The sequence below is a fragment of the Hyposmocoma kahamanoa genome, unplaced genomic scaffold (genome assembly GCF_003589595.1).
Source record: "Hyposmocoma kahamanoa isolate Upper Pololo Valley unplaced genomic scaffold, ASM358959v1 190, whole genome shotgun sequence".
Classification (NCBI taxonomy): Eukaryota; Metazoa; Arthropoda; class Insecta; order Lepidoptera; family Cosmopterigidae; genus Hyposmocoma; species Hyposmocoma kahamanoa.
The window spans coordinates 1,738,874-1,757,796 of NW_020653718.1; the positions used below are offsets into that span (position 1 = coordinate 1,738,874).

At 37.3% G+C, this 18,923-nt stretch overlaps 1 protein-coding gene across 2 annotated transcripts in view; it reads left to right on the forward strand.

The window, feature by feature from the left end:
• LOC113226353 (ATP-binding cassette sub-family G member 1-like) overlaps nt 1-13,192 on the forward strand; it is a 220,852-nt gene extending 207,660 nt beyond the window's left edge. Inside the window, exons 7-12 of one of the 2 annotated variants that reach the window (XM_026458942.1) lie at nt 328-481; nt 3,657-3,825; nt 6,937-7,037; nt 8,312-8,416; nt 8,449-8,467; nt 12,170-12,265. In XM_026458942.1, the coding sequence (XP_026314727.1) occupies nt 328-481; nt 3,657-3,825; nt 6,937-7,037; nt 8,312-8,416; nt 8,449-8,460 (541 nt within the window). In that variant the 3' untranslated portion in view covers nt 8,461-8,467; nt 12,170-12,265. Of the gene's footprint in view, nt 1-327; nt 482-3,656; nt 3,826-6,936; nt 7,038-8,311; nt 8,468-12,169 lie in introns of both variants that reach the window. The other variant, XM_026458941.1, reaches the window with a different exon arrangement.
• The last annotated feature ends 5,731 nt before the right edge of the window (nt 13,193-18,923 follow it).

The following is an 18,923-nucleotide window of genomic DNA, read 5'->3' on the forward strand; positions in this document are numbered from 1 at the left end:
CGCTGTTTTTAGAATCCATGCCCTGTTCTAGATATCATGTGATACTATATCTTATAATAATAATAGCTTTTTTTTTATTTAGGACAGCATAGATCCTTGTTAGCTTCCAGTTCAGTATTTATAAATGTAATAATATAAAATACAATAAAATATAAAATTAAAATTGGAATAAAATAACAATAAAATCTGAAAATTGAAATATTATAATAAAATCACATAAAAAAATTTTATTTGAAATAAAATAAAATAAAATAAACAAAAACAAACATAAAAATTGAAATAAAAGAAAAAAAATAAAATAAAAATATTGTTTAAATATGCTTTCAGGAAGCCGGTTCTACGATCGGACGAGTCGATTCAGCGCATTTTCGTAGAGCACGTGGCTAAGGAGAACCTGCAGAAATTGGAATTCCCCACAACATTCCTCACGCAATTCATCATTCTTTCCAAACGGATGTTCGTGCAGAATAAAAGAAACGAGGTTAGTTGTAAAAATAATTTATTTTTTTTATCAAGCATTATCCACTCTCTGTTGAATGAAGAAGACTTTCTCATACCATGCAATTCCATTTATTCCGGTCACTTTCTTTGTCTAGTTCTATGTAGAATAGTTATTTGTCATGCGAGGCTGCAAAGTACTTGTTTGACACGAGTGCTTGTATTGAAACCTGAGCAAGAGAAGGATTCTAGATTGAACCACGAGGGAAGCGAGTGGTTCAAAAACAGAATCAAGAGCGTAGCGTGGTTTTCAAGGCACGAGACGCAAAACAATTTTGCTGCCGATCGAAACACTTGATAGATGAAAGAAAAACAGTTGAACTATAACAAATCAGTTTTAATAAACAAAATTAATTATCTTTGTCAATTTAATGTCAACAATAATAAGAATAAAATATACCAGCGGATTTATATTCCATAAATAATGTTCGACAAATCGCGTAGTTGAACGTGTCATGTTTCTTCATCGAAAGAAAAAGTTAGGTGCACCACAGTCCATAGTCAAGTTCGAAGTTCAAAAACCTTTTCCACGATAGCGTGGAAAAAACGTTTTTGCGCGCTGTGTTTTCTAATGAGAAGGAAAGCCTTTCCGAGCTAGTGAGGTGAAAAGTAAATTGACTGATCTTGGCATGAACACGCTTATGAACACAATTTTATTCAACATCTTTTAAAAAAATAATTGAACATTAAGTCTCTCTGACGAATTGGTAAAACAGCTTAACCTTTTCATAGACAGTATTTAACAGTAGCAAACACAAAAATGTCAGTACTTTTCTTGCCGTAGTGTTTATATTAATAATAATAATAACGCAGACACTCATAGCCACGCACTAGAGAACCCTGTATCGCGGATGCCATGGACTCACAAATAGACAACCATAAATTACACCCAACTCACGAGAGAAATAAATGTAGGCCAGATAAATATTTCTCCCGGCCCGGGAATTGAGCCCGGGACTCTGTGTGCAGATCAGCATGGTAACCGTTTGGACATAGAGGCAGTTAATATTGATTCAATGTAAAATGTTTAAGGTATGAAGATAGGACACGTTTATTGACTTTACACAAGCACACACAAGAATATGAAATAATAAGTAAGAAAAAAAAACATACAAAATAATAAAAAGGAAGGAAATTCAATAAATATAATGTTCTACGAATGAATAGCAAGTTGTGAGTACCGTATGTAGGTAACCAAACTCTGTGCGGGTGTTGCCCAAAAACAACGTACTGATTTTCAGCTATCGCCTAGAATGTAACACTATGTAAATCATTGAATTTTCTCAGTACATTGTTGATACTTCTCTATAGATAAGCAGTAGGCGGCAACTACATAGAAAGCACTTGGAATCGCAATGTACAGCCCGTAGTCGGTTTTGTGAAATCCATAATAGCGAGACGGGGTATCCCATGCTATCATTCTGCGGCTCTATTGAAAAGGGTTACAAGTAAAAAAAATCAATTTTACAAGGAGACACGAAAGCAAGTTAAAGCTTAATATGAGATTAAGCGTTAAGTGTTTTTCGCGTTACCTTGTAAAGTGGGCTTTTTTGACTTGTACCCCTTTTCACTTGCACTGTCCATGAACGGTTTAAGACTCAATTTATAATGCCGTGGAAAGAAATAGAAACGATTTTTGTAAAGAAATTGTACAGAATATAACGGAATTTATGTAAATGTGTAACGTGCGGACTCGAATGCGCGTGAATTCTCCGGTAGACGCACGGCCTATGCGCAACGAGCCAAAGCTAGTACCTTTTTAGGGATCTACTCCCATTCTTCATCCAAAACGACGCGAAAGTTTTCGCCCGTCCGATCTGAATTCTATTTACTAGGCAACAACATTTAAATTACTCGGAAAAATACAACCGCGCAGTCGCCACGTAGACCGAGGACAAGCCAGCATCGCCCGCGCGCCCGGGACGCTCGTTAAAGTTAAAACGTAAAAGGTAAATAAATACAGCATATTTTGTACTGTCGAATAAGTAATTCTCCACCCAATCAAAAGAAAATGTAAAGTATGAAGCTTCATTCTCATCATGCGCCTTTTTGGCCATGTTCGAGTATTACTTATTTGACAGTACTTGTTGGACGGAGGATGGGAATAGACCCCGTTTGTACGATGCTTAATGGCGCATTTCTTCGACGAAGAGCGGGGTCCACGTTGCCGCCGCGCAGTGGCCGCGAGCGTCTGTCATGGCAAAATATGCTCTATTTGTTTATCTTTTACGTTTTAACTTAAATGAGCATCTCGGGCACGCGGGCGACGCCTGGCTTGAATTTGGTCTACGAGGCGGCCCGGTAGTACTATTCAGAGGAATTTAAATGTTGTTGCCTAGTAAATTGAATTCAGATTCGCCATTAATGTACATGAAGGCGCGAAAACTTTCTCCTCGTGTATCTGGGCGCTAACTGGTAGCTAAGGATGACATAAATTTATGAAGACGCAGCAATGTAAATTGAGCCATAGTTATTTGACCTTTTGTAAGAGTCGAACCTGCGAGAACTGGCAAGAGTAGTAAAAGTTTTTGCCAATCAGTTATGGGGCTGCTATAGCACGAGCACGAGCTGTCATCATGCATTGCAATCATGCTCACATCTCATCTCATCCAGACGAAAACACGCGTGACGTCATTTTTTAGAGCAAACAGCTTAGACAAGTTCGAGAAAATGCCAAGATTAGTAAGCTACCGAGGTCATCAAATCAAATACCAAATAATTGAAAAGTATTGACGATAAATGAAATGTCTAAAGAACAGCTGTTTTGGTAACCGTAGAGAAAGAACTCGTCCAGGGAAGTACTGCCACCTTTCCTATTTCTACCGCCAAGCAGTAACGTGAACATTATTACTGTGTTACGGTTTAGAACGGTATGGATGCTACAGGCACATGGGACTTGTTGACTTATGTCTCAGGATGACGTATATGATAAAGCTTTAAATGCCACAGCAAATGTTATTATGTCTGAACCAGATAGGCATCTCGCTTACCACCAGGCGCTAAGGGTGGCTGGTGAACTTACAGGCATATTAGACTTTTCGACTTATGTGACAGGTGCAAGGGCAGTGCTTCTAAGACCTTTGAGGCACACGACTTGCTCGTCCCGTCACTTGATATCGTAAAAAAATTTAACTAAATATTCTCTTTTTTTATTCCAGCTGGCTCTCTGGATTCAACTAGCCCACCACGTTATCTCTGCTGTGCTTCTGGGCAGCATATTCTTCAACGTCGGCAACGATGGCAGTATGCCCATTGTTAACTTCAAGTTCTGTCTCAGCTGCCTGGTCTTTTTCATGTATACTTACATCATGGTGCCGATTTTATTGTGTAAGTCTATAAAACATGTCTCATAATTAACCCTCTTCAAAAAGAGGAGGCATTTGTGAACCGATTTTGATAATTATTTTTTTGTTGGAAGGGTAACCTTAGTATTTTAAAGAAAATTTTCCATTTCTAAGGGTGGTAAACTAGGGGAAGAATCAGGTTTTGTGCACTTTCCAGTAACCGATTGTTAACTTTTTAGTTTTAGTTTGCAAGTGCATATAAGCAAAAAGTTTGAAGTCGGTTCCTTCCTATTTAAAAAAATTAAATTATTATGATCATGATCTCCACATGTTTTCCATATTCTATGAAAAAAATATAACAGCATGCAAAACATATAGGTAATAGTGACTTCAGAAAAAAAGTAGTTTAAGTAGATGTAGAGCTTGTGAAAAAATTCCTCCAGGGTAGTAGTGCCACCTTACCTATTTCGGCCGCCAAACAGTAATGTGAGAATTACCGCGTTCCGGTTTAGAAGGATATGGGTCCTGCTGAAACTACAAACACTTATCAACTTATATCTCAGGAGGACATTCATTTTCATTTAAAGCTCTAAATGCCACTGCAAATTATGTCTAGACAGGATAGGCATATCGTTTACCACAGGCGCTATCATAAAAAAGCATAATGGTAGTTGATAGATTCGAATATTCATAATTGCGTAATTCATTATCGAAAAAGTTTCTGAAAACTATACAACATTCTCGAATGTACTTCCACCCGTGTAACAACTACACTTAAAACGTCCTAACATTCAATAAAACTTAATTACAAATTACTAAATTACAAATTAATACTCGTTGTGGTTTTACTGAACATCCATTTCATTTTACCCGAGCCGCTTTAATGACACCATAATATCTTCAATATGGCCATTTTGACACACTTTTCCAGGTATTTTTAGCGCAAAAAGTTTTTTTTTTCGAACAGACCCAGTGAGATACAATATCACTGGAATTAAGCTTATTACCATATTATTACCGTGGTTATACTTCACTCTAAATTTGACATTTTATATGAAGTGCTAAAAAAAATTGAGGCCTAAAAGTAATAAAAGCAGCAACAGGGACTTTTTCCTTCTGTCATGATAAACTGCCTGCCTCATGAATCAAAAAGAGTCTCTCTCGCGATTTAATAGTTTTTTGTTTCAATTTATTCGGTATAATATTTTATTCATGGTGCAACGTGTATGGTTTGAGATTTTTTTATGGTAATTGGGGCTTTCTCACTTTAAAACAGAAGTCCTTTTAAAGTCTACACTAGACTTCTAACGAGGTGCGTGATTATTACGTAAAGCCTTGATGAACATACACGACATTCTAAAGACGTGTATTGTGTTCAATGTTCTAACAAAAGCATCTTTGATCAATTCACTAAAACTCAAACAACATTAACTGTAGCCTTTTACACAGCTGTAGAAACGTCAAACTCTAAAGAGTCATTCATAATGAAAATGGGTAGTTTACAAGTTCAAACCCTGAATTCCTTTGTACGACATACACTTAGTATAATAAAAAAAATACAAGCTAATGAAAAAACAACATGCCATGTGAATCTAACCCTCGCTGATATTCTATAGCGAATAATGGTTAAGAACAATCTAAAAATGATTCGCGCGCACATATACCTGAATAAAACCAAAGTTGAAATACAATTAAAGAACTAGAATAATGATAAACAACACAGCCTCCTTGTTCCGCTCACCTCAGATGTTGGATGACATCACGGCAATCCTGGCTTAAAGTCTGCAGCTCAAAGCAGTCTACTTTCTCAAATTTTTTAACCAGGAGTGCTATCGACACTCTCTACTACCGACACTTCGTTTTTCAGCGATTTTGGATGATAAGCTGGATTAATTTATACTTATTGCCATCATGGCATGACCGAACTACAACATCTTCCTCAGCGTAATGGAACACCAGAGTAGGTAAACACATGAGCTCCATGTTTTTCATATTGAGTACTCCTATATTTGTGACCCGATCACAGGACAATACAGCACAAGGCACAAATTATAAGAAACATGCATACATAGCCCTTGTGAGCAATTTCCTCCTAATGTCGCCAACAATTCAGACCGTGGAACTTTGGAAGAGGCATATTTGAAGCAATTTAGCTCTTTGTGAAAAAGTTAATTCTGAAAAGTACTGCTAACATACATATTTTACATTAACTGCCTCAGTGGCCGAACGGTTACCATGCTATCGGACTACCACGCAGAGATCCCGGGTTCAATTCCCGGGCCGGGAGAAATATTTATATGGCCTACATTTATTTCTCTCGTGAGTTTGGGTGTAATTTGTGGTTGTCTATTTGTGTGTCCATGATACCCGCGATACAGGGTTTCCCTAGTGCGAGGGTACGAGTGTGTGCGTTATTATTATTATTTCTGCCGCCAAGCAGTAATGCTCACATTACTGCGTTCCGGTTTAGCCTTAACAAGGGAAAGGGTACTGGGGAAACTACATGCACTTGGAATTTGTCAATTTGACATCTTAGTGTGACGGGTGCAGTGGACCTTAGATCTTTGCAATAAAAGAAGCTCTGAGGGGCACTAGAACAGTTACGGGTATACCTAGACGTTTCGCTTACCACCAGTCAAGCGCATGATTTGCTCGTCTCATTAAAAAACCAATGACATGAGCACTTGTTAACCTAAACAACCCTGTTACGCAGCTGTTGTGTATCCAGATTTGCACATAACACGCATACTCAAAACGTCAGGTCAATGCAGTTGCATTCGTGCACCGCGGAACGCGCGCCCCGTGCAATTGCAATTGCACGGGGCGCAATTGCAACGTGACCGTGAACGTGTTAATTATAAATTATAAGACACTATTAGACCTAACGTACCTAACTTCAGACGTTCTTAAAGTTATTTAGATTATCTTTAAGAAATACCTTTGTGAAAATTTAATATAGCAATTTATCATATTTTCTCGTCTTTACTTCATTTCTCGTCTTTACTTTACCATATATAATCCGCAGTCTCTCTGCATGCGTTTGCCTTACAAGCGTAGTGTTTCGATAGGAATACATTTTATAAAATATGGAATTCTGCACCATAATATATTGTCTCCTACTTGTATCTAAATACATTATGAGATTTCTTTTCAGTTCCAATGGAAGTACGAATCCTACGCCGAGAATATTTTAATCGCTGGTACAGTTTGAAAGCATATTACGCTGCTCTTACATTCTCTTCGTTGCCTGTTATGGTAAGTTCGAACGTTGCTATAGTTTAACTTTGGTACGAATTGTAGAACTGTGAAAGAGTTCGTCCAGGGTACTGCCACCGTTCTATCGCCAAGCAGTAATGTCAGCATTACTGTGTTCCAGTTTTGAAGGGTAAGGGTGCTGGTGAAATTACAGGCACATGGGACTTGTCAATTTATGTCTCAGGGTGACGGGCGCAGTGGCAGTACCCCTCAGATCTTTGCGGTTTTAAGCTCTGCGCAAATTCCTATGAATATCAACGTATCTCGACTTGCGGCTACAGAATTATATCTTCTGTAAGGAATCGTGAAAGACTATTAGTGTTTCTTGCTCTGTATTTTCAAGACAATTTTCCTTACAACTGGGTAGTAGTGTTCGCTACATTTAACAATTTAAAATGTAATTTATGTTTGAAACAAAAAGGTTTTAAATCTGGAATAAACCACTAGGAAGCGCTGTTAACTAATAAATTGCTGATATATAAGCTCACAAACCTTTATATGGTACCGCAAATTTAATGTGTGATGTAATATTTCTGGCGAAATTGATCTTTTATTCAATTCCTACTGTAAGCTATACCACCAACATCTTCAACGATCTACTAAAGTTCTATAGAATCTTTATATCTCTATAGTGTTCTTGATTAATTGTTATACATTATTTATTTTAAATGGACTTACTCTTGCCCACAAACTAGCCTTAGAGCAAATTTTTGGGTTTACTACACTTGAAACAAGACGCAAAATGCACGACTAAGTTTTTTTTAAGAAATTAGTCACTGGGGTTTTTAGTTGCCCAGATTTATTAAGTTCCGCGTTCCAACTCGACCACAGAGAAATCATAATAGGAACTTGTTTCGCATACCAAAACATCGTACTAATCTCAGATTGCACTGTTCCCTCTCTCGGATGTATACACTTTATATGCAATATTACAATACAGCTGATTCGACAACTACGTCTATGAACTTACTTAAAATAATTGTATTGCACTAAAAGTTATAGATTCTCTTGGGTCAACTGTATTTGTTTTGTATAATTATGCTATTGTAATGTACATATATTGTACTCTTTGTTGGAGAACCAAATAAATAAATAAAAATGGAGTCTACGGTGGAATGAGCTCGCCTATAAGATAGGCATATTATGGGCGAGCTCATCATTCTATAGCACCTTGAAGACATTCGGAATGTGTGTGCTCGAAAATACAGACTCAGACAAGAAATGCCATCCATCGCTTGTGCGCGTTATGAAGGATGACCAATTCAATGTTTCAGGTAATCTTCGGCTTGGTGTTCCTAACCATCTGCTACTTAATGTCTGGTCAGATGTTGGAACTAAATAGATTCTTGCTATTCTCCATCTGTGGAATTATGGTGGCTATCTGCTCTGAAGGTTTGGGACTTGCAGTGGGATCTGCTTTTAGTTCTACCGTGAGTATACTATGTTCCACTGTGGACCAATAACTGAAGAGGAGTGCTAATCTCGACACAAGACAGCGTAGTTGGGTATTTAGTACTTATTGGTACAGTACATGTCGCGACAAGATGTAAACAGCTATTTTTGTAACTAATTTGTGTGACATTGTCAAGTCGCAGTTTATCTAAACTAACAAATCAACTAGATGGCGGTTATTGCACAGATTTTTATGGATGGAGTGGCGGCTATTCTTTTGTTTAGGATTAGCGCCATCTATTTTTTACATTAAATAATTTATAAATAAGCTTGTAACACACAGTGCCATCTATTGACACGCATATTTGTCAAAGTCCAGAATATAATTTTAGCTCAATCAATATTTGAATAATAGTAAACAAAGAAAAAACTGATTTCTTATATTTCATATTAAAGAGGAACTAATTGATATCTTGATATTCACGGCCATTTGCATTATATAAACTATTTCCAGGCTATTGCTCAGCGCTATCTTGATATAAGACGGAATTTTAATCTTTGTCAGAGTTACGATCTGTAGTATGGAGATTAGCAGTCTTTTTGAATTATCGGTTCATGGTTCTACTCATATCATACCTATGTACTTGGACGACCTCATTGGCCCAACGGTTTGCACGAATGATTACCATGGCATATGGCTTCCCGTATACAGTACGTCCCCCAAGGAGAGACGAGTTCGGTACGCTTTCTAAGGGTCTAAACAACTGAAATACCGTACACAGTATGTCCCTCGAAGTGACGAATTAGATACGCCTTTCCAGCTATCACATAAGTTTAAGCGATTAAAAAACCGTATTTGGTAAGTCCTTTTGGGGACGAATTAGGACGGGTTTTCGTAAGAAACACTCGTAAAAAAGCGTCTCTGATTCGTCACGTCGTGTAATTCCAGAATCAAAAAACTCAAAGGTCATATATAGTTTAAACGAGATTGTCTCTTATTGTTTTAAATAAACAGTGAAAAACGCAAATAATAAACACGGAAGCTATCTCTCTCCGTCTCACCTACACTACCAATATACGAGTACCTACAAAATAGACAACTCTAAGCTCCAATTAGTAGCATGTTTGGTGATATTGAAATGTTTCAAAATAGGCCAGAAATAATAATATCAATAACAACTGATTTCGCGCAAGTGCAGTGTCACAGTTCATTTCGATCTTGCATGTATTTTTACGTAACTCTCGGCATAACTTCTAATTAATACCGTTTGTGCTTGAGTTATGATTATTGAAAATGGATGAAGAACGATTTACAGGTCTAGTTAGTAAACTTGTGGCTGATTTTCAATTTTTGAAGTATAAAGGAACGAGTGACGAGAATTTCAAAGTCTCTACTATACACTTACCATCACTTACTTAATTTCTGTAGTATATTTTGTAATAAAGTTAATGGATAACATTTAATTTTTGTTTTCGAAAAATTCTTTCAGACTGTAATAGCACTTGTTTGTTTCCTAAATTTGCTAATAAATTTATCTTGTATTTGATAAAAACTTGATTGAATGATTAATTTTGTAATTGTATTCCTTTTAACTTTTATAAATACATAAATTATATATTATTATTATATTGAATTCTATATATTATATAAATATTTTTACTCGAGACGTGACGAATCAGAGACGCTTTCTTACGAGCGTTTCTTACGAAAAGCCGTACCTAATTCATCCCCTAGTGGATGTACTAAATACGGATTTTCAATGGTTTAAACTTATACGGTAGATGGAAAATCGTACCTAATTTGTAGCTTTGAGGGGACGTACGGGTACGGTATATTAGTTGTTAAGCATTAGAAAAGCGTACCTACCTCGTCTCTCCTTGGTGGACGTACTGTATACGGAAAGCCATATAAGCGTCACGAATTCGATTCCCGAGCCGGGAGAAATATTTGTATGGTCTACATTTATTTATCTCGTGAGTTTGGGTGCAATTTGTGGTTGTCTATGTGTGTGTGTATCCATGGCAACCGCGATACTGCGGGGTTATGAATGTGTGCGTTATTATAAAAATCATTCAGAATTCCCTCAAAGTGATACTTTGGAATGAAAGTGACTAATTGCAAAAATCAACAAAATAAGTTTACAGTATAAAACGACTTTAAAAATCGTTGTGTATTAAGGTTGTTAATCTGGAAGTGACTCATGAAAGTTCGAATGGTACAGACTCATCATATGGGTCTCTTTCATACGTTTGAAATTCCACCACCACGTCGGTATGTAAACACCGCATTTAGTATTGAATCTGTATTTTTAAAGACAATACGTCACAACCGTTGGCAAAAAAGTGATCATCATTAAAATTTACAAATGTGACTTACTTTTACTTAGAGGACTTTCTTTTATTATTAAAACGGGTTAATGTTGATAAAATCATAACATCTTGCTAAACTGATGAGAATGAAAGAAACTTATTTCTTGTTGGGTCAAAAGATGTTTGAAAAGGTCAGCCCATATCTTTCTACATTAGTTTTGATTGTAGTGACCCTCCCTACCGACCCTTAGGGTATACGAAACGGGCACTCTATATGCGCGCACAGGCACCTTATAAGTTCAGGTCCTGACCCCAGATCAGCCAATGTACAGAGTACTTGACTTCATCCGGTTCTTCGAGAGGCTAGTGCTTTGAGTGAGCCACCCCGGGTGCACGTACAGTACCCACCCCATTTTCCAGATAGCTACCGGAGCTGTAGGCACGGTCACTTCCGTTGCGCATTGCACAACTAGTGGTTGACACCGCTAAACCGTTGACTCTGAGTCGACTACCAAATCTCCTCATTGATGGGGAAGCTGTAAGCCACGCTAACTTCCCGACGCCGAAAAACGACGTCTCTCCAGTTCCCAATAACCGAAGCGGCTGGAGGGACCGGAGCCTATCTAGTTTAGCCTCTACTAGCTCTCCGGGCTAGTGCCGGAGATGCCAGCTGCAGTATCCTGCGACAATGTCCGGACATAGCTTCCAACTTAAAGGGCAACTCACGTGCCCCGCGCGTCTCCTCGCTTCAGGCCCACAACTAGACCGCTTCTAAGACACGCTAGCTACTCACGAGACAGACGCCCCGGCCACACACCACCTGGGCAGACAAACATGTCCGTCTCTGCAGCTAATCACAAACCCCAGCGAGCGAAGGCGAAAGGCTTGTCGAGCCCGTAATCTCTCCAGAAAACCCTATCTCTCGGGTAAATAGGGACATTAAAAAAGGTCAATAAGAGCGCCTTCACGCTGCAGTGGCGCCAATAGTAATTTTCATACAATATTTAAAAGCACAGTTGTAGCGCCACTGTTGTAACATGCGCGCGCCTCTTTTGCAGTCACTATTGTTGAATTATTATGAAAATTTGTGAAGCGCGACTACCGCGCCACTGAAACGCAAAAACTGCTGCTCTAAGTGACCTCCATAAATTATTCTTTCATTGTTAAAAATTAAATAATCAGAAACCATTTTTGATGTTTAATGCTGAATGTTATCATTATTATCCAAGACTAACTAGGCCCATTTAGTACCTCTAATAGCTCAAGTGTAATAAATTAATTATGTGAAAATGTCACGACTTCAAAACTTATTTTGCGTATTCCCAAAAAGTTGGAATTTTGTATTGGATCACTTTTTCTAAAGCGAATGTATTTATATCTGTTTTCGTTACACAATTAGTATTATATGTCCATTTTTTTTTTTCATACAGAACGGTGCGATAGTGGGCCCCGCGATAGCATCGCCTCTACTGGCCCTATGTTGCTATGGAATGGGTTTCGGGAAGTACATCGAAGCCAGCATGCGAGCTCTCATGTCCATATCCTATCTGCGTTATGGAGTCTCTGGATTCAGCATTGCTCTTTACGGCAACCGGCGAGTAATGGACTGTCCCATCACATTTTGCCTATACGCAGACCCACGCATGTTACTCCGCGACTTAGGCATGGAACACGATACTTACTTTATGCAGATTGTGTGCTTACTTGTCTTCACGGCTATCCATAGAATCATAGCGTATTGCGCCTTAAGGTATCGTTTAACTGCAGAGTTTTCAAATAAGTTCATGATTTATGTTAGCAAGTTCTTGAAGCATAGATAGTGAAATTAATTTCGTAGATTTCTTGGATATTAACAATAATTATCGGATTGTGGGTTCAGTAAGAAAAGTTGCAAAGATTGCCTTTTAATAAATAAGTATTAACAATTAAAATTTTCCTTAATTACTTAATATATTATTTAACTGTATGTGCATTCTCAAGTACACGTAAAGCTTAAGGCGGTTTTGAATTACACGCTTTAGTAGCGCTGTAGTGGGGCCACTACACTACTTTTCATACAATGTTTAGAGGCTCAGTTGCAGCGTCACTGATGTGCGTGCGCCACGCCTGCACTCAGAATGAGTGAATTAAAAATTACTGAAGTGCTACCAGACGCGCGGTTGCCGTGCCACTGCACCGCTTCTATAAGCGTGAAATTTGAAAGCGTCCTAACTGTTCCTCTCTTCAGAAATGGAAAAGGTAACTTTTTTTAAGAAAGGTAAAAATTATTACTGGAGATTAAAAGAAACAAATTAGTATTCAAGCCGCATTAGCCTAAGTTAGTTTATTTATATTCTTGCCAATTTTTTGTTTATGGGTTTATACAGGTGTAGAGTAGTTAAGTTTGGTATGTAAGTACATTAATTTTCATATAAATTTATTCATGAAATTTTGTCACGTCGGCTGAATGTAATAATGTACTTAAGTTATAATATTTTGTCAACTTATGTTACTTAAATAAGTAGTTACCATTGAAATAGATAAATAGTATTGAAAGGTGTTTTTAAGGTTACAAAAAGGTGTAAGTATGATTTACACATTTGTAAAAAAAGATGTGTTCTGTAAGTACAAATAATATTAAAAAAACCAGAGCAACAATTGCAGGGTCCTATTAATAACCAGCCAGTATTCAACCATAAATCTTTCGTGTTAAAAAAGAAGCTAGATTGTCTATGAATTTTAATAGATCTAGCGTTAATTTTGATACAAATCCGTCATAGCGCCGTCTAGGCTTTATTAGAAGATCACAACTACTAGCACTTTGCCCATTTTAATGTAATAAGATGACTGTGATATATTTTTTATAACTTATATGACGATAAAGCATTTTTTATAAATGAATACTGGTCTTCTTCTTCTTGGCGTGTCGACTCTGGCGTTTATAGTTGTGAGGACCAAGAGACTGAGATAGCATTATTAGTGGCGTTGTACAGGTCCTCGCATGTACAGGTGTAAAGACATGCAGGGCAGGACAAAAGATGTGCCATTGTCTGAGGAGAGACACCACACGGACATGTGCTCCTTGCTTCGGCCGACTTGGGTCCGCAGCCTATTTAGGGACTTCCAAGTTTGCCAAGATAGATCATGCCCAGGTGGGAGTTGGTTCGACAGCGGGTTGAGTGATGGGTATCTCTATTTCAAGAGACTTATTCGGGCCTGCTTAGATTCCCCGTCCAGAGGGTATATTTCTTTAATGAAGCTATTGTGACTTATTAGCCTCTGGATTACCGGCACGTGCTACTGTAATGGGTGCCGCCGGTCAGTCTGTTTTTTTAAGCGTTCCAGGGAGCTAGCCACGTCTAACGGATGCTGGTAAGCAATAACGTGCCAACCACCGTGATCATAGTTTTAAGAAAATGGCGCCAATAGATTTTTTAGTGGTTTGATCAATTCAATTCAATTACTTTATTTCGGATTATTTATACATGTTGATTAGTTAGACAGAAAGAATACGTTTAACAAAGAACGTTTATAAGTACGTTTAAAATTAGTACAACAAAGACAAAAAAACTTGCACACTAATGCTAGTAATTACAACTTATAAATATGTACTGGATTTCGTATAGACATGAAGTTTTGTCCAGTGTTCAAGAAATGAACCCTGGACCCTGCCAGCAATAATACTCACGATGCCGTAACTGCTGTCACGCACTCTGCGCATCAAGGATGCCGCTCTCTTTCTCATGATGGCGGCAAATCCATTTACATGCGCGTCATAATGGATTTATGCCAACTGTTTTTTTTTAATATTTGGATGTTTCAATTCACTTAATTTGTTTGTAAAATGTAGTTGAGATAAGCTACAAATCTCAATTTTCGAGTTTTTATGGGTTAACACTTTATTGCTTATCGACATTCAAATAAAACATGCCTGTTTAGTGTGATTAGTACCAAACCTTAGCAATTGTTATCAAATTATTATAAATTTGACAGTTTCTCAACGTTGTATAGCAAGAGCGTTACAGTTATTTAATGATAAAATAGGCATTTCTGCCGTCCATCATAAGCAAAGGTCAGAAAAAGGTGTTCCACATATATAGATACATATATAGACAAAGGTACAAGGAGCGACATAAAGTTGTTAAAACCCTCAAATATTACTTATTTTTTCGAATTCCAGATTTCCGGAGATGGTTTTACTACATTGTAGGACAAACTACTGACCTAGAAAGTCGAAGTTAGATTTTAAAGTCATTCTAATGGTACCATGTAAAAATGCAGTAGATAACTGACAGCCTTGTTGCCGTTCCGTCAATGTGACCGTCAATATGCGGGGCGCAGTGTGGTATCCAAAGCTAGGGAGGGGCGGAGAGTACATACATATATCTATATATGTGGAACACCTTTTTCCGACCATTGATCCTAAGCAACGTAGGTAATCGAGATTTTTAGCGAAATTTAGTTATTAGCACGTCTAGAATCAGTGAAACGAGATCTACAACCCCCTCTATTTTAAATCTCGAAAGTTGTCAAAATTCAAATGAATTGTTTATGACAAGAAAGTCAGATTTGACCGCCATCTCACTTGATGGAAAGTAACGACTATGGAGCATGCACACCTAAATAATGCCTATTCACTCTCGCCTTGAAAAGGTCCAAGTCATAGCGTTCAGGGGATAAGTCTGTAAGCAATAAATTCCACTCCATAACCGTTCACCATTATAAAACTATGGAAGCTTAACGCTTCGAGCAACTCTTTGGAATGTCTAAAAAACAAAGGTGTAACCCCATCCTAAGTCTAATCCCCCAATAATGGAAAGAAGGTAGAATTAAATCCTGCAATCCCAATTGCAATTTAATAACAACACGTGTCGATTTACTGCACCTTTGTGTAACAGCAAACAGGAAGCGTGCAAGTGACTAGCGCCATCTAACGCCGGCATTTGGTATTAGCTATGGTTGCCAACAATACTACCATGACCAATAACTCAAGAAGACTGCTAATCTCCAGCTAGATAAAAGGTTAAAATTCCATCTTACATCTAGATGGCGCTGATCAATATGTAAGTGGCCGTGGATATCAATTAATTCCTCTTTAATGTGAAATGTAAGAAGTCACTTTTTATTTTCCGAGCTTTGACAAATATGCGTGTCAATAGATGGCATTGTGTGTTACAAGGGAATTTATAAACAAACGCTTCCTAATATGGATAGATGGCGCTAATCCTAAACAAAATAGCTGGCACTATCCATAAAAATCTGTGCAATAAGCGCCATCTAGTTGATACAATACAATACAAAAAAATCTTTATTGTACACCAAAAAAGGAAACAAATACAATACAATTAAATTAAGCGGTAATGTAACAGGCGGTCTTATCACTTTAAGCGATTTCTGCCAGATAGCCTTTGAATGGAAGTAATTATATAATTCACAGGAAAAAGACGGGGTGTATGAAAAATTACTAATCAATGGATAAAAATCGATTAATAAATGCGATATACATATATTTATAAATATTAAAACCATTGTTGATTCTATCTTTAGAAATTAGGGTAGCTTTGAGGAATAGCAGCATCTCAAAACAAGTTACAAAAGTAGGCATTTGGTACCAATAGGTACTATGTAACTGACCACGCTGCCTTGTATCGCAATTAACAGTCCTCTTGGATTATTCGGCCATGGTACAACTACAGTAGGACAATTTTTTAACAGCTCTCGGCAATCTTCGTTTTTCGGCTGTCGTCGGATTTGTGTCAATTGCCCCGACTTGAGAGTATATGGAGTAGCTACTGATTTTGTTAACTTGTATTTTATTTTTATTTATTTGCAAACTTTACAGTTTTTTAAATTCTTTAATTACAAACTTATTTAGCCATTTACAAAGTTTGTCACAATGGCTATTACAAGAAAAATCAAGAAAAATACAATAACGTACCGTAACAAAGAGACTATACGTGTGTGTGTTGCGTAATTTTGATGCAAATAACGCCATCTAGGATTTTATTTACATATTTATGTCATTATAGCTACTTGCACGTTGCCTATTTTAAAGCAAATAACTCACTAAGATGACTGTGATACATTTTTTATCGTTATGTACGACTATCTTTGTCTTGCCACATGTTTTTAAGCGATTCTTTAGGAATTTCATAATATAAAAAGGATGTGTAAGTTGTACCTATAGAGGGTGTAATCGTTAAGTGTGCCCAGACGATTGTTGTATAAATTTATGAGATATCAAAAAGCTTTAAACTGATATCGAAGGTACGGTACGGTTGTTAAAAAGTTATTGATATCGATTTACTCATTAGGTAACGTACTTTCGATATCAGTTTAAAGCTATTTGATCTCTCTTATATATACGGAATAATCGCCTGGGCACACTTAACGATTACAACTTGTACCTATAACGTGACCACTATTTTTTCCTGACGGAGCGAAACGCCTATAAATTTATTATTGTTTTAAAAATAAAACACATAATTATTTATAATAGTTACGAATTGTTTCATGATTTAAAAAAATTCAGAAAGAACTAACAATTAAAAGAACTAAAAATTATATGTTTTTCGCTTTCGCTCCATTTTTTTGGAATTAATGTCACGTGCGTCCCATTTAGTGAAAATGGGATATTGTTAAGTATTTTGGCGACAGCGCGACACGAGTCTTAAAAGCGGGGCGTATGGTCACGTTAGTTGTGTAACAAAGGTGCAACAATAGATGGCGTCAACATAAATTACTTTTAAAATATTAGCATTGTCCAGATATAAATACATAATAATATATAACATCACAGTATAAAATAAGTACAATGTGTAATTTACTTACAAGAATACCTGAAGTTATTGTACAGAAGATAAAAAGTGAAATTAAAACTATGCAATTTCTGATAGCAATTTGGGTTTTATTCTATCATAAATCATCATACAGCCTGTTGATACCTGCATTATTTGAGGGGCTACCCGTACAAAAGCCTACATTATCAAAACAGTTTTTTATTTAATGTACTGAATAATACATTACCTAATATTAATAAAATAATAGCGTATGTTGTTTTTGGTGTTACCCAATCAGACTTGGTCTTGCAGCAACAAACCAAGAGCAAAAAATGTAGCAAAATCAAGACTGCGAACCAAAAATCGACCTTGCAAGATTTGAGTAAGAACAAGACTGAGTTTGCGTGACTCTTGCGTATCGCAGTTACGTAATATATATTTTTTTATAGTATCAAGTGGTGGGACGATAAGTCGTGTTCCTGGCTGTAAGTTACATGCCTGTCACAAGTTGTTGACAAGTCCCATGTGCCTATGATATCACCAGCACCCTTACCCTTCAAAACCGGAACGCAGTAATGGTAACATTACTGCTTGGCGGCAAAAATAGAGGAGGTCCTTCCAACATTATTCTCCTCCTTTTCTGTGAATCGATGGAATCTAGAAACTAGTCTTTTGTTCTAAGGCTCTTACTTGACATAATATGTTTCTATCTAATCTTTGACAGTTGTCTCTACTCAATGCTTTAAATCGCAAAGATCTAAGGGACAATGCCACTATGCCGCCACCCTGAAAGTTAAAGTTAACAAGTTCTTGTAATTTTTAAGTTTATTGATGTTCGATGATTGAATGTCACGATGTTTTATTACCATGATTGTGCGGTCTGCCTGTACAATTTAGTCAGGAGAAGTCGTCTGCTCGCGTCGGAGGTTTAGTTAGGACTGTCCTCGTCGTCCTTTGTCAAAGAAAGGTGTCCTTTCCGGTTGTCGTCTTTTGTACAAAAGAAAGTCGGTCTAATTTCGAATTCCTTCAGTCTAGTAAGCCTGTATTTGTGGCCTGTCAATCTGGTCATCCATGGTGGCTGGACGCTGGTCATTCATGGAGGCTAGACGCGACATTCCCCCTCCGGTATCAGAGGACTGATACTAGGGTGAGGAGCAGACTTTTTTTATGAAATTACTCCACTAATTTGTTATAATTATTAATTACAAAAATCAGACACATGGAAAAATTCATTCGTTCCTACAAGTTCCTGTAATTTCATTAGGCTTGGCACAAGAAATGGGTCGCAACGAGCTCTGCTGCTACTGAAATCATTTCCACTTTCGCCCATTCTTTCCATCCTTCCAGTTTTCTTTACAGCAGCTTTCTGTGCACAACGAAACAACAGAACTATTTAACCCAACCAGTGTTATGGTGCGTCTGGCTC